This window comes from Sus scrofa, chromosome 6, assembly GCF_054392235.1.
Source record: "Sus scrofa isolate SSC_HxYL_T2T_F1_AM1 chromosome 6, Sscrofa_HxYL_maternal_Yorkshire_Landrace_v2.0, whole genome shotgun sequence".
In the NCBI taxonomy this organism is placed as follows: domain Eukaryota; kingdom Metazoa; phylum Chordata; class Mammalia; order Artiodactyla; family Suidae; genus Sus; species Sus scrofa.
In genome coordinates, this window is record NC_139388.1 from 46,791,136 (window position 1) to 46,807,934 (window position 16,799).

The following is a 16,799-nucleotide window of genomic DNA, read 5'->3' on the forward strand; positions in this document are numbered from 1 at the left end:
TAATTTCATAAAGTTTATTCCTTTTATCTTTTTTCCCCTTAATTAGCAAAATATCAGAAACACAGTGCCACTTGCCTATCCTCAGTGGTGACAGGGTTACTCTTATTTAACTCTTGGTGCAATTCTTCATTTTCTTTTATCACTTCTTGCACTCGCATCTTAAACGTTCTCATTTCCTCCTGAAACAAAATTGATGTAAACTGTAACACACACCACATCCACCTGTATCTGTATTTGGTTTTAAAACCAAATATTAACAGCTTTTTAGCAAAGTCCCACAGTGCCGGCAGACTTAAACTCGGTACCACCACCAAGTGCCTGCCCCCGAGAGGCTCACAGTCTAGTGAGAAAACAGAAGAGACACACCAGGCAGAGGACAAGGGATAAAGCACCTCAGGCTTTAAATATTCAGTTCCTAATCTGATAACATATTTCTGTAACAGCCACATACTTGAAAAGATAAAAATAAAGAAGGAATAAAGAAGGCAAAGATGGCTAGAAACGCTAAAGTTTTTTCTTTTTTTCTTTTTGCTTTTTAGGGCTGCACCTGCGGCATAGGGAGGTTCCCAGGCTAGGGGTTGAACTGGAGCTACAGCCACAGCAATGCCAGATCTGAATCTTGTCTGCCACCTATACCACAGCTCATGGCAACGCCAGATCCTTAACCCACCTGAGCAAGGCCAGGGATCAAACCTTCGTCCTCATGGATGCTAGTCAGATTTGTTTCTGCGAAGCTACAAGGGGAACTCCGAATCGTTCTTCTTTTTGATACACCTTATCTTTCTGAGACATCTGCCAACCTACCTGAAGGCTGGCATTGAGCTCATCCTTCTCTTTCATTCTGTCTTCGTAGGCCAGCAGCAAGGGGGACAGGTACTTCATATCCAACTGAACACAGTGGAATAAAGGAGGTTAATGTCATTCTAACGTGTAAACACAATCAGCACATCTTTAAAATGGAAAGAAAATATACTTAATTTGGCTTTTTTTCCCCCCAAAGCTATTCAATTATAGCCCAGAAAATACAGGCCTGAAACTAAATAACTTTCACTTACCAACCAGGGTGGTGTAGGGCCCTTTGAGGGGAGGCCTTCAATATTTAAACTCTAAGAACAAAACACATAATGAAGACAAATTAAACTTCCTCCGAAATTTCAAGCCTTTTTTTTTTTTTTCAGGGCAGTGCCTGCAGCATATGAAAGTTCCCAGGCTAGGGGTCAAATCGGAGCTACAGTTGCCAGCCTATGCCACAGCCGCAGCAACGCCTGCCTGATCCAAGCTGAGTCTGCGGCCTACACCACAGCTCATGGCAATGCCAGATCTTTGACCTACTGAGTGAGGCCAGGGATGGAACCAGTATCCTCATGGATCCTAGTCAGGTTTGGTAACTGCTGAGCCACAACGGCAACTCCCAAGACTTAACTATTCTTAATCTAGACTGGGCACCAGCTATCTAAGCATCAGTATATGTGTATGTGTCTATCTATATAGGTATATAAATTTTTCTGAGATGTTTAAGAATAATTTAGATATAATGCTCCTTTTCCTCTAAATACCTCAGTACGTTTTTCCTAAAAGTGAAAACATTCATTGATTCAACTACAATACCAGCATAAAAATCAGGACATTTAGATCGCTACAATACTATATTCTAACCTACAGACTATATTCAAATTTCGCCTATTTTCCCACTGATGTCCTTTCCTGGTCAAGAATCCAATTACATGTTTCATTTAGGTGTCAAAACTTTTCAGTATTTTAAAATCTGGAACATATTTAGTAATTTTTTAGTGGATACCAGCAAGGCTTTTTCAATGTTACGTTGCTGAGTGTCTGGATTTTATTTATTTAATTTTTGGCTGTGTCCTCAGCATACATTAGTTCCCAGGCCAGGGACTGAACTGTTGCCCCCATAGTGACAATGCCAGATACTCAACCCGCTGAGCCACCAGGGGACTTCTGCTGTCTTCTTTGAAAGTGTTTTGTTTCCTTCTTCTTTTGTCATCTCTTAAGGTACTCACAGATCAGCCTACTGATTCTGAGGCTCATCCTTTTACCGTGGTTAGGCTGGGTCTTTCCTGAAAGGTGAACTTAGCCATGCTGCTAAGGCCTGGCCCGTCGGGGCGCCTTACTCAAGGCTGCAGTGACCACCAAGGTCTCCGTATTGTGGCTGCTCAGAACCTAAAGGTCTCTAGGTGCTGATTATTTAGCTTACAGCTCTCTGGACTTGTTTTCGGCCTGCCCTTATGGTTTTATCCTACACACGTGCAGACTAGTATTCAACAAAAGACTGCAAGGAACCCCGTGTAGATTCGTGTAGCTCTTTCCCGCCACAGCTCCCTCCTCTCCAGTATTCCTGCTCCACAAATCCTTGTCCCCTCTGCTTCCCCAAATCTCATCTGTCTCCTCCACTCAGTGAGACACTGCACTCTGCCTGGCCTGCTCCCCCTGCGCTGGGATCCGAGAGTGCCTCCAGGCAGAAAGCAAGAGGTTCCTAGACTCATCTATTCACCTTCCTCCTCTCCATGATCACAGTGCTGCCTGCCGTCTGCAACAGCCGTAGGATGCCTTCCGGCCAGTTTTCAAGTTGTTCACAGTAAGGGGGCAAATCCAATGGCAGTTATTCCATCAGGGCCATTTCAGAAGCAATGGCCCTGGTGGAATAATTCCTTATTCAATAAAAATGTTCTGGAGTTCCTGTTGTGGCTCAGTGGGATACGAACCCGACTAGTATCCAGGAGGATGCAGGTTTGATCTCTGGCCTCGCTCAGTGGGTTAAGGATCCGGCATTGCCGTGAGCTGTGGTGTAGGTCGCAGATGTGGCTCGGATCCTGTGTTGCTGTGGCTGTGGCGTAGGCTGGTGGCACCGCTCTTATTTGACCCCTAACCTGGGAACTTCCATGTGCTGCAGGTGTGGGCCTTTTTTTTTTAAAAAAAAAAAAAAAGCAAATTTTCTAATGCACTTCACGTCTCATAATTCATTCAGCAAATATTGAAAGCTAAGTCATTATGGACATTACAGCACATTCATTGTTTGCAAGGATTTCATGGTCCAATGTGGAGATAAGTCTTTTCACACAAGTGAGAGAGACGTAACACACAAGACACAGTACAGGGTAGGATGTGCCTTAAGAGTGGCACAAAACGCCTGCAGTGGTTGGAGACAGAGATCACCTCGGCTGGTGGAATCAGGGAAGACTATTGCGGAGGATGTGGCAGATGCACAGGGTAGAACACTGTCTGTCACTGGGCCTGCCTGCCCACAGCCTTTTAAAAGAGAACTGCAGAGGGCCCTGGCCTAGGAAGCCTGTTTCGGACCACACGATGCCTGAAATGACTTCTGTCAAAAAGAAAAGTTAACACTACATTAAGTGAAAGAAGTCAGTCACAAAAGACTGCTTGGTGTCTGACTGTATCTACAGGAAAGGTTCAGAGCAGAGAAACCCACAGACAGAAAGCAGATGAGGGGTTGTCAGGGCTAATGTGAGTGGTGGGAAAAAATGGGGAGTGACTCCTCAGAGGGGTGGAATTTCTTGCTGTGAAGAAAATATTCTGAAATTGTGGTGGTGGTCTCCCAGTTCTTCGGATACACTAAAAAATCACTGACTTATATACTTTTTTTTTAGGGCCACACCTGTGGCATATGGAGGTTCCAAGCTAGGGGTCGAATCAGAGCTGTAGCCACCAGCCTACACCACAGCCACAGCCACGCCAGATCCAAGCTGCGTCTGCAACCTACACCACAACTCATGGCAACGCCGAATCCTTAACCCACTGAGCGAGGCCAGTGTCCTCATGGATACTAGCCAGTTCGTTAACTGCTGAGGTGAATGGGAACTCCCTGACTTGTATACTCTAAATGTGTGAATTAGTATGTGAATTTTATCTCAAAGCTGTTGTTTAAAAAATTTAAAGCTAAGTCCTACTTCAAAAAGAAAGACAAAAGCCCACAAAGCTGCTCTGAGCTCCCACAGTGCACACCTGGCTTCTCAGCTTATCTGCCTATCTCGCTTATCCTCTTATCTGGGAGGTACCAGTCAGCCTGACAACCCCACCCCCTGCCAGCCCCTCACCTGCAGGGACCGGAAAGGCTGGCTCCTCCTGTTACTCTTCATAGCATCTGACATAGCGGTTTGCTCAGTGAGTTTGTTGAATTGCATTCTGCAACCCTTCTTCTAAAGTAACCTCTGGAGTTCCCGTCGTGGCTCAGCGGTTAACCAATCTGACTAGGAACCGGGAGGTTGGGGGTTCGATCCCTGGCCTTGTTCAGTGGGTTAAGGATCCAGTGTTGCTGTAAGCTGTGGTGTAGGTCACAGACACAGCTCGGGTCCCGAGCTGCTGTGGCTCTGGCATAGGCCAGTGGCTACAGCTCCAATGAGACCCCTATCCTGGGAACCTCCATATGCTGCGGGAGCAGCGCTAGAAAAGGCCAAAAAAAAGTAACATCTGAAGAGTTCCCATCCATGCTCAGTGGTTAATGATCCCGACTGTAACCATGAGGATGTGGGTCCAATCCCTGTTCTCACTCAGTAGGCTAAGGATCTGGTGTTGCTGGGAGCTGTGGTGTAGGTTGCAGACTCAGCTTGGATCTAGCATTTCTGTGGCTGGGGTGTAGGCCGGCAGCTGCAGCTCTGAGCGGCCCAAGAAATAGCAACAATAACAACAACAACAACAACAACAACAAAAAAGACAAAAAAAAAAAACCCATTTTGAGTTGATTTCTGTGTATGATGTAAGATAGGGATCTGGTTTCACTCTTTTACAAACAGATATTCAGTTTTTCCAACACCATTTACAGAAAAGACTATCTTTTCCCCATCGTATATTCTTCGCTCCTTTGTTGAAAGTAAGCTAACCACATAAGCATGGGTTTATAGCTGAGCTTCCAATTCTGTTCCATCAACCTATGTATTGTTTTCATGCCAATAGCAAACTGATTACTGTATCTTTCCAATACAGCTTGAAATCGGGAGGTGTGATATTCTTAGCTTTGTTCTTCTTTCTCAAGACTACTTGAAATATTTGGGGTCTTTTATGGTTCCATAACAATTTTTGGTTTACCTCTTCCTGTGAAAAATGCCACTGGATTTTTGATAGGGATTATATACTGACTCTGCAGATCACTTTGGGTAATAAGGACATTGGAACAATATTCTTTCAATCTATAAGCATGGAATATCTTTCCACTTATTTGTGTCATCTTCGATTTCATCAATGTTTAATAGTTTCGGTGTACAGATGTTTTACCTTCTTAGTAAATCTATCCCTAAGTACTTTTTGATGCTACTATAAATGGGATGGTTTTCTTAATTTCTCTTTCCAATAGTTTCTGTTCATGACTAGAAATACACTATTTTTATATATTGATTGTATATACTTCAAACTACTGAATTCATTTATTAGTTCCAACAGTTTTTTTCATGCAGCGTTTAGAGTTTTCTAATATAATTTCATGTCATCGGAAAAAAGACAATTTTATTTCTTCCTTTCCAATGTGGAATTGATCACTGTTCACTGATCTTTTCTACTTTTTCATTTACTTCTGCTCTGATCTTTGTTAGTCTTATACTAAGGAAATAATATTGCTTTGTTTGATCTGTTTCTAGTTATTTGAAGTATGAAATTATGTTATTTGAGATTTCTTGTTTCTTAGTGTAGGCATTAATTGCTATGCATTTCTCTCTTAAAATTGCTTTTGCCATATCCTGTAAGTTTTGATGTTTTATTTCATTTTATCTCAAGGTATTTTTGATTTCTTCTTTGAACCATTAGCCGATTTGAGTAGCATGTTGTATAATGTCCATATATTTGTTAATTTTCCAGTTTCCTTCTTTTAATTGATTTCTAGTTTGATAACATTTTGGTCAGAAACGATGTTTGCTATGATTTCAACACTCTTAGATTTAGTAAAAGTTGTTTTGTGACCTAATATATGGTCTATCCTGGAGAATGTTACATGTGCGCTTGGAGAAGAATATGTATTCTGTTGCTTTTGGATGCAAAGTTTTATAGATGTCTGGTAAGTCCACATGGTTTGATATGTTATTTAAGGCCAATGTTTCCTTATTATCAGTCTGGATGATCCATTAATAAAAGTGGGACATTATTGTATGGCTATTTCTCTCTTTAGATCTGTTAATATTTGCTATATTTTTAGGTGTGCCTAGGAAGTTGGGTACACAAATATTTACAATAGGTTCTCTTTGTTGGACTGACCTCTTTATCATCCTATAACTTTGTCCTATAGTCAAAAGACTAACTGATCCTATAGTCATCCTATGACTTTTGTCTCTTAGTACAGTCCTTATCTTAAAGTTCATTTTGCTTGTTATAATAGAGCTAAACCAGCTTTCTTTTGGCTTCTATTTGCATGGAGTATCTTCATTCATCCATTCATTTTAGGTCTGTTTATGTTTTTATAGCTGAAGGGAGTCTCTTACAAGCAGCACATAGATGAGTCTTGCTTTTTTAATCCTGTCAGCCACTCCATCTTTTGACTGGAAAATTTTGTCCATTTATATTTAAAGTAATTATTGTTAGGTATGGACTTAATGCCATTTTGTTGTTTTCTAGCTTTTTCTGTAATTCCTTTGGTTCTTTTCTTCCCTTGCTCTCTTCAATTGCAATTCAATGCTTTTCTGTAGTGGCATGTTTAGATTCCTTTATTTTTCCATGTACCTACTATGAGTTTTTGCTTTGTGGTTACCATGAGGCTTAAATAAAACAACTTGTAAAATTCTGTTTTAGGAGATTCTGCTGTTGCGTAGTGGGTTAAGGATCTGGGATTGTCTGTGCAGCAGCATGGATTCTATCCCCCGCCCAGCACAGTAGATTAAGGATCCAGCATTGCTGCAGCTGTGGCACAGGTCACAGCCACAGCTCAGATTTCCTAGTTAGCTGAGATCTCTGTCCTGGGAACTTTCATATGATGTGAGTGTGATCAAAAAATTAAATAAAATTCTATTTTAAATTGATAACAAATTTGAATAAATTCCAAAACTACATTTTTATTCTCTCCGTGTTTTGTGTTTATGATGTTGCAATTTATGTCTTTTTATCTTGTATATTTATTAACAAATTACTGTAGTTACATATTTACTACTTTGGTCTTTTAACCTTCATTCTGGATTTATAAATGATTAACCCAACTTTACATTATCTTTCATTTTACTACATATTTGTTTTTACCAGCAAAATTTATAATTTCATGTTTTCTTGTTACTAATTATCATCCTTTGGTTTCAGCTTAAAGAAAGTCTTTTAACATATTTTGTAAGGCTTGTCTGGTGGTGATTAACTCCTGCTTTTGCATGTCCTAAAAACTCTCTATCTCTGCTTCAATCCTGAAGGACAACTTTGCTAGGTAGTGTATTCTTGGTTGGCAGTTGGCATTTTTTTTTTTTTCCTTTCAGCACTTCCCCTCGGGTCTGCAAAGTTTCTGCTGAAAAATCTGCTGATAATCTCCTGAGGGTTTTTCTGTATGTTAACAAGTTGTTTTTCTCTTGTTGCATTTAAGATCGTCTCCTTGTTTTAACTTTTGACAACTTAAATATCATGCGTTTTGATGTGGGTGTCTGGATTCACCTAATCTAGGGCTTCCTAGACCTAGATGTCTGTTTTTTCCCCCAGGTTAGGGAAGTTTTCCAGCATTCTTTCTTTTTTTTTTTTTTTGGTCTTTTTGCCATTTCTTGGGCCGCTCCTGCAGCATACGGAGGTTCCCAGGCTAGGCGTCCAATCGGACTTGTAGCCGCCCGCTTATGCCAGAGCCACAGCAACCGGGATCTGAGCCATGTCTGCAACCTACACCACAGCTCACGGCAATGCCAGATCCTTAACCCACTGAGCAAGGCCAGGGATTGAACCCGCAACCTTATGGTTCCTAATCAGATTCGTTAACTACTGAGCCACGATGGGAACTCCCATTATTTCTTTCAATAGGTTTTCTATCCCTTTCTCTCTTTCTGCTCTGGGACCCCTACAATCCACCTGATGGTATTCTTTAAGCTATCTTCACTCTTTTTCATTCTTTCTTCTTTCAGCTCTTCTGTTTGGATGAATTCTACTGTTCTGTCTGCAAGTTAACTGATTTTTTTCTTCCACTTGCTGTAGTGTGCTACTGAATCCTGCTATTGAATTTTTCAGTTAAATTATTGTACCCTTCTGTTCTATGATTTCTCTTTGGCTTTTTTTTTTTTTTTTTTTTTTTGGTCTTTTTCTAGGGCCACATCCACAGCACATGGAGGTTTCCAAGCTAGAAAATATTAAAAAATGCCAAAGAGATGGAGTTCCCATCGTGGCTCCGACTGGTGGTTAATGGTTAATGAATCTGACAAGGAACCATGAGGTTGCAGGTTCGATCCCTGGCCTTGCTCAGCAGGTTAAGGATCTGGCATTGCCGTGAGCTACGGTGTAGGTCACAGACATGGCTTGGACCTGGCCTTGCTGTGGCTGTGGCATAGGCAGACAGCTACAGCTCTGATTCAACTCCTATTCTGGGAACATCCATATGCCACAGGTGTGGCCCTAAAAAGATAAAACCCAAAAAAACTATAGTCTGCTTTCTTTTCAAAGTTGATGCACTGACAAACAACAGCTATAACCTTGGGAAACAGGACCGAGAATGGAGCAGCCAACATAAACTTTTACCTCTTATTTTATACACATCTATATTGTCCCAATTCTTCTACTAAGAGCCTGTATTGCTTTTGTTTTGAGAAAGGGAGGGAGGGAGAAAATAGAAAGGTCCTCAGAAAGACTGCACTTTGGATGTATCTTGTTTTATACCAAATTATAAAAATATAAACCTTTCAAAAGTGGAAACCAATTCAACAGTAAAGACTAAAATATCAGAAAAGTTATTTTTCTTAATAGGAAACATTACCTCTTCCTTGGATAAATGCCTGAATTTGGTTTGATATCTACTCAGTTCTACGTTTAAACAATGGACAGTCATTTTCAACCCATCATTTTCATCCACCAGTTCTTGAGCTTGTTTTCTTAGATAATGTAATTCAGGGGCAGCAACTACTGAAAAAAATAAATTTAACATCATACAATAAGAACTTATATCAAATTTAACAAGATTTTATATAAATTGCTGGTTATCTGTCCTTCTTTCCCTCTTAGGCTCACAGAGGCAGTGAATGACAAATATACAGATATAAATGAATATAAGTTACTAAGCTTTTTAACAATGAATAATCAACAGTGTTTTGGAAGTTTGTGAAAGTTTTTGCATGTATATTTAAGGTAAAAAAAATTCTAGACTGGGAAAAAAGTCATTATTCCTGATAATATACAAATATGTGCCTTGAAAATTATATAGGATAAACATTAGTATTTAATTATATAAATTTAGCATTAAAAATAACTTAATACTAAGGGCGTAAGTCACAATGGAAAAATACCCTATACATTTTGCTGAATTATCAAAAAACTGAGAAAATACTAAGTACACAACAAAGGGCTAAAATCCTTAATATGTAAAGAGCTCTTACAAATCAAGAGAAGAGATCAAAGCATCTCAATTTAAAGTAGGGAAATTTATGAAAGACAAATAAACCTGCAAAGATAATGAAAAAATATCCAACCTCATCAATAAAATAGAGAAATCAAATTAAAATGGCACTCTTTTTTTTTCAACGTATCAAATTAGTGAGGAAAACATAATCCTCATCATTGGTAAATATGTGGTGAAAGAGGTACTTTCATATGCTGCTCACGGGGATAAAAATTGGTACGAGATATCTGCAAAATACTACGTTAAGTATCAAGAACCAAAAGAAGTCCTGGGATTTCTCTATCATAGTAATGACATAGAAGATGAAATAAAATTTCAAGAAGTATAAGGATATTAATGAAAGACCTTAAATATTGTAACCAAGTATCAGTTAATATTAAGAAAGACATAAAATGTTTAACTCTCAAAATAAGTAAGGAAATGTGAATTCCTGTTAGTTCCTTTAACAGAAATGTGTAGGCTTCCCCACCTTCCTGAGATGATGCTTTCTCAACCTCTCTCCGCTTTCTGTTCTCTTTTTCCATCCTTTTAAGTTTTAACTGTAGTTCTTTCATTGCTTGCTTCATTAAGTTAAGTTCAAGACTAAGGGTTTGATTTGCATTGTTTAGATGCAAATTTTCTTCTTTTAATTTCTCGAACTTTTCTTTGGTTCTTTCTATACATCTTTGACGTGTTCTACCAGTTATATCTAAAAAGGCACAGGAAAAAAGTTTTAAAACGTTGATATTTACAACTTTAAATTGAAATTACAGGAGGCTTTATTCCGAAACCCACATGAGCAACTCCTTCATGTCAGGACTCGTGCTCTGCTCTTCAGTAACTAAAAGCGAATGGCCGGTACTGCAAAGAGTGACTGGTCTGCTGAGACTCCGTGTGGGCAAGGGGACGAGGGGTAACAAAGGGGAGGCAGGAACCCACGGAGGGGCTTGCAAATCATAATCTGCAGAGTGGAGGTTTTATCATGCAGTCCACCAGGAGCCAGAAAGGCTTTAGGCAGAAGTACCAAAAGGAACAGGCTCACTCTCAGAGCAATCCCTGAAGCCAGCAGGGAAGAAAGTGAATGGGAAGGACGCCTCGCCCAGAGGCAGAGAGACCAGTCTGGAGGCTCCCAGGGTGGGGACAGAAAGGAAAGGATGTGAAAGAAGAATTCAGGGGCACAGACTTAGCAGAGCACCAAAGCTGACTGGATGTGGACAGCGAGGAAGGGACAAATCAAGGAAGAGGGCCAAGACGCGTGGTTTGGAAGAATCCAACAGACAAGGGACACAAGTTCATGCTGGCTGCTCCACTCTCAGTGCTGTTATTTGTCAGCGCACCAACTTTGAAAAGAAAGCAGACGGGGGGTGGGGGGAGGCTCAGCTCAGGACTTGGGCCTGAAGCTCCGAAGGCAGCCGCAGCTGGAGAGGATGAGGAGCCACCAGCGTGTGGTTGTACCTGAAGGCACCAGGGCGAGAAGGAAACCAGAAGCCACGAAGGATTTTAGGAAGGGGTAGCAGTAAAGAGTGGAGGAAGACAGAGAGCAACGTTCCATGAGATCACAAGAGGTGAGGACTGTGATGGGATCTGCCCAACATGCCTCCGAATGGACGTGGAGGTGGAGGCAGAGCTTCCCAGCAGGAATGCTGGCAGCTCCAGACAGCAGACCAACAGGGACTCCCAAGGACCAAGGCGCACATATCATCAAAGAACCATGTGAGTTAAAAGAAGTACCAAAATCAAACGACAGAGGACAGGCATTCTCTCACAGCACAGTGGGTTAAGGATCCAGTGTGGGCAGTGGCTTGGGGTGCTGCCATGGTAAGGGTTTCACCCCTGGCCCATGGAAGTTCCATATGCCCCGGGCATGGTCAATAAAAACAAAACAAATAACAGAGGACAGAGCTGGCAGTGGCACAAACTGTTAAGACTTTAGAATGAGTGTAGTTAAGATTCTTAGAGAGATGCTTGCCAATACTTAGTAGAAATCATGGAAATAAACAGTTTCATTAATTATGCAAATTCAGAGGATGGGCTGAGCAACAGAATACACACAACAAAGGGAGTTCCTTTTGTGGCTCAGTGGAAACGAATCTGACTAGTAGACATGAGGATGCGGGTTCGATCCCTGGCCCTGCCCAGTGGGTTAAGGATCCGGTGTTGCCGTGAGCTGTGATGTAGGTTGCAGATAAGGCTTGGATCTGGCATTGCTGTGGTGGTGGTGTAGGCTGGCAGCTGTAGCTCCAATTAGACCCCTAGCCTGGGAACCTTCATGTGCCGTGAGTGCGGCCCTAAAAAGCAAAAAAAAAAAAAAAAAAAAAAAAAAAAAAAAAAAAATAATAATAATAATAATAATAAAATAATAAAAATAAAATAAATAAATAAAAATAATAAAAGAATACACACAACGAAGAACAAACCTGTGGGCTAGACGTTAGAGCCTCAGCAATATTCCGGAGCACAGCACCCCAAACACCAAGTGAAAACAAAGTTAATCTGACATGGAGGACAGACAAAAGCCTTGATACCCAGTAGGTTTTACAGATATGAGGCATAACAGGAAAAAATTACCAAATCCACTTTGGAAGCTAAAGAAGCTTCCCAAGCTAGAGGGCAGGGCACCCAAGAGATTATCTACGGACCTCTGAGCTCCACCTCTACCCACCTCCCAGCAGAGCCCTCATTTGCATAGACTCCCCCCTCCCAGGGTCTGCCCACATCTCTCAGGTCCACCCACCCCTCCACCCGCCAGATCTGAGCACATCCCATGGGGACATACATCCATCATCCAAAGTTTGAATGTTTGGACTTTTTTTTTTTTGCTTTTGAGGGCCATACCTGTGGCAATATGGAGGTTCCCAGGCTAGGGGTCGAATTAGAACTACAGCCACCAACCTATACCACAGGCACAGCAACACAGGATCTGAGCCGTGTCTGCAACCTACACCACAGCTCGTGGCAAGGCCAGGGATCGAACCCACAACCTCATGGTTACTAGTGAGATTCGTTTCTGCTTCACCACAACGGGAACTCCAGGACCCTCTCTTTTAAGATAAAGGTGGAAGCTCAGCAAATGGCTCCCTCTTCCCAATTTTGATAACTGAACAAAAGCAATAGTCTTTTCAGAAAAAAAAAAAAAAGTGATTGTTATTTTATGTGAGATTATTCTGGGTATTCTCTAAAACAACAACCTTTTCAAATACAATGAAATTCAAAAGGCAAATACCTGGAGAAGGTGGAGGTTTCTCACATAACGGTGGCTTTTCATCCTAGGGAAGAAAAAAACGCGAGAGCGATGAATGAAGAGTCTCAGCATCTTCCAAAAGTGGACTGGCACAAGCAGCTAGGTCATCACATAGCAACTATTTAAGTACATTTCACCCCCTTCATTTTGGATCTTGTAGTTGCTAGTTTGTTGTAGCTTTAGAAACATTTAATATTCTCTCTCTCTCTCTCTCTCTCTCTCTCTCTCTCTCTCTCTCTCTCTCTCTCTCTCGACTGAATCCTAATTTTAAGGTTCTTCCCTTCTTGGCAGTAAGGGAAGTCCTGCTTTCTTCCTGCCTTTTTGGCCATGAGTTCAGTCACTGTGTCTTTTGTTATCATTACTGAAGTGTAGATGATTTGCAACACTGTATTAGTTTCACAATGTGTAGAAAAGTGGGTCAGTTATACATCTTTTTGTCCAATTCTTTTACATTACAGGTTATTACAAGATATCGAATACAATCCCCTATGCTAAACAGTACATCCTTGTTGCTTATCTATTTTATACATAGTAGTGTCTATCTGTTAATCCCATACTCCTAATTTATCCTTCTCCTTCATCCCCTTTGGTAACTGTAAGTTTCTTTCCTATGTTTGTGAGTTTATTTCTGTTTTGTAAATAAGTTCATTTGTATTTTTTTTTTAGACTCCTCATATAAATGATTCATACAATAGTTGTTTTTGTCTGGCATACTTCACTCAATATGACAGTCTCTAGATCCATCCATGTTGCTGCAAATGGCATTATTTCATTCTTTTTTATGACAAAATAATATTCCACTGTGTATATATACTACATATACATCCACTCACCTGTTGATGGACATTTAGGTTGTTTCCATGTCTTGCATATCGGAAATAGCCCTGCAATGAACACTGGGGTGTATGTATCTTTTCAAGTTAGAGTTTTCATCTTTTCTGGACATATACCCAGGAGTAGGACAGCTGGATCATATGATAACTCTTTTTAGTTTTTTAAGTGGCTGCACCAATGGCCGCACCAATTTACATTCTCACCAACAGTGCAGGAGGGTTCCCGTTTCTCCACACCCTCTCTAGCAATTGTTATTTGTAGTCAGTCACTCTGTTTACATTCAGGTCCCATGAGTGACACGCCATCAGTTCATAGTCTAAAGCATAGGTATGACTGGAGGTGCTGAGCAGAGATGCACAGAGCAAACTCCAATTGGCCTTTTCCCCTTGGGATATGTAAAAAGACCTCAGAAGCTGCAGAGAAGCATGTTTTCAAAGTGCTAAGAGAATAATATAAGGTCCTCCTTTTCAACCCAAAACCTAGAGCGAAGGGATGGCTTTGACTTTTGTTCACTTTTTTCATTACACATCAGTCTGATACAAAGTTTCTAATTTCTGCTAAAAAAGTAGATAAGGTTATAAATTAACTCTACTGAGAAGTCTTTAATTTTTAAACTCCTATGACATTGCAGAATTAAAAACTTAAGGGGAACTATTTCCATTTCCACAAATTGGTTACTGTCTATTCATTCTACAAACTAGAATGGAAGTGTAATTTCTAATTGCTCAACACATTACATTCATTTTAAACTATGCGAAACATGAGTTTCTTTACGTTTTAAAAATATTTTTTAAAAAGCATTCAATGGAGGAGTTCCTGTCGTGGCTCAGTGGTTAACGAATCTGACTAGGAACCATGAGGTTGCGGGTTTGACCCCTGGCCTTGCTCAGTGGGTTAAGGATCCAGTGTTGCCGTGAGCTGTAGGTCACAGACGCGGCTCGGATCTTGTGTTGCTATGGCTCTGGTGTAGGCCGACGGCTACAGCTCTGATTAAACCCCTAGCCTGGGAACTTCCATATGCCGAGGGAGCAGCCCTAGAAAAGGCAAAAAAAAAAAAAAAAGCATTCAATGGAAAAGAATTCTCAAGGGAAGTTTTCTCCCCCATAAATCACAAAAGTTGTTTTGAAATTATGGTGGAAATTCTATTTATTGAAGAAACCAGTTTTAAAAAAGCTCCCGTTATGGCTCAGTGGTAATGAATCCGACTAGTATCCATGAGGACACGGGTTTAATCCCTGGCCTCGCTCAGTGGGTTTAGGATTCGGCACTGCTGTGAGTTGTGGTGTAGGTGGCAAACGTGGCTAGATCCTGCATGGCCGTGGCTGTGGTGCAGGCCAGCAGATATAGCTTCAATTCCATCCCTAGCCTGGGAAATTCCATATGCCACAGGTGCAGCCCTAAAAAGATAAAAAAAAAAAAAAAGCTATTCTTACCTTTAAATTCAGAAGAGAATGTTTATCATCTGATTGAAAAAGAGAGAGAAAAAGCAGATAAAGACATCTGACAACTCAGAAGAGTACAATCTTGGGAATGCTCCTTCTTAGGAATCCTTCTACAGATAAACTAAACAAGACCCAGGGTGGGGCAGCCTTCATAAGGTCACAGCCAGAGCTCGGCAGGCACCCAGCTCACAACTACCCATCTCTCCCCGGGCTGGTTCCTGAGCACCTTCAGGGGCTCACATGACAGCAGAGCTAAGACCAGACTCCTCAGTGTAACTGAGCCTCCCTCGCCTTCCCAACACCCTCTGCCAGGGTCCTCCCCGTGTTCCACCCACCATTGCCCAGATGGGCTAAGGCTCCATCCTTCTCTGCCTCCACTGCCTGGAAGCAGCATTCGCCTTGGTCAGATGTTGGTGCCAGGACCAAAGGACGTCACGGTCCCAGCTTCTTGGCTGGGTACTGTTAGGACACAGAGTGGTGTGCCAGGCTGGTAGAACTGGAGGCTTGAGCCTTGAGACTATAATTATCAGCTAGCATTTACGGAGGACGTTGTGCTTCATGCATGACGAAATGTAATCCTTACAAAAATCGGATGAGAAGGGCACTCAGTCTCAGGAGAGGTGGAGTTAAGAATCTCAGCCAAGCCTCTCGCCACCTGGAAATGACGGAACCCAAGCACTAAAAGCTAGCGTTTCTGATGCGTTGTCCAAGGGTTACTCACATCAGACTCTCCAAAGAGCTTGTTAAAAATACAGACCCTCTGGGCCCCAGGCCAAAGTCACTGACTTTGAGTTTGGGGTTGGTGTGGGGCCTTTTTCACAAGTGTTCAGGGGCTTTTAATCCCCATCACAAACCCAAATCCAGTGTGGGAGCTGCACTCTCTCCCAGCTACCACCTGTGCTCCAAGTTCATGTTACCGGATATCACTGCCTTTCAGCTTCAAATCCACTTTTCAAAAAACATTTTAAAATAATAGTTCATTTACAACGTTCTGTCAATTTCTGCTGTACAGCAAAGTGACCCAAACATATATGTAACATTCTTTTTCTCATATTATCTTCTATCATGTTCTATCCCAAGAGATTGAACACAGTTCCCTGTGCTGTACAGCAGGACCTCGTTGCTTATCCATTCTAAATGTCATAGTTTGCATCTACTAACCCCAAACTCCCTGTCCATCCCATTCCCTCCCCGCTCCCCCCTGGCAACCATAAGTCTGTTCTCCATGTCTGTGAGTCTGTTTCTGTTCTGAAGATAGGTTCATTTGTGTATTTTACATTCCACATGTAAGTGATATCATACGGTTTTGTCTTCCTCTTTCTAACCCATGTCACTTAGAATGAGAATCTCTAGTTGCATCCATGCTGTTGCAAATGGCATTATTCCGTTCTTTTTTATGGCTGAGTAGTATTCCATTGTGTATATGTACCACCAAATCTACCTTCATTGCCTTGACAGGTGGTGCAACAATACACTGCATCAGTAGAGGGCGCAGAAGAGACAGTGGAGAAGGAAGGTGTGCTGTCTCCATGCCTCTCTCCCTCCTCCTTCCCTCTTTCCAGGTGGCCAGCAGTACCTCCCTATGGGTGACTTCTGGAACGCCCCTGGAGAGGGCAGCTTTCCAGTGAGTTCTGTTAGCACCACGCCTCTCAGCTAACTTCTCCACCTGCCACTGTGGGCCATGGCTACAACTTCTCCAGTGTCCGCAGGGAACCACAGCATGGAGGTGCAACAGCTACATGTTCCCCCAATTAACCAATATTTATTGCTATGAAACACTTTC

General features: G+C 41.6%; 1 protein-coding gene across 1 annotated transcript in view; it reads right to left on the reverse strand.

Annotated features, from left to right (window-relative positions):
- CEP89 (centrosomal protein 89) overlaps nt 1–16,799 on the reverse strand; it is a 79,884-nt gene that overhangs the window by 36,452 nt on the left and 26,633 nt on the right. Inside the window, 7 exon segments of the mRNA XM_084960366.1 lie at nt 76–179; nt 805–888; nt 1,056–1,106; nt 8,882–9,027; nt 9,990–10,208; nt 12,723–12,765; nt 15,008–15,036. Of these exon segments, the coding sequence (XP_084816492.1) occupies nt 76–179; nt 805–888; nt 1,056–1,106; nt 8,882–9,027; nt 9,990–10,208; nt 12,723–12,765; nt 15,008–15,036 (676 nt within the window).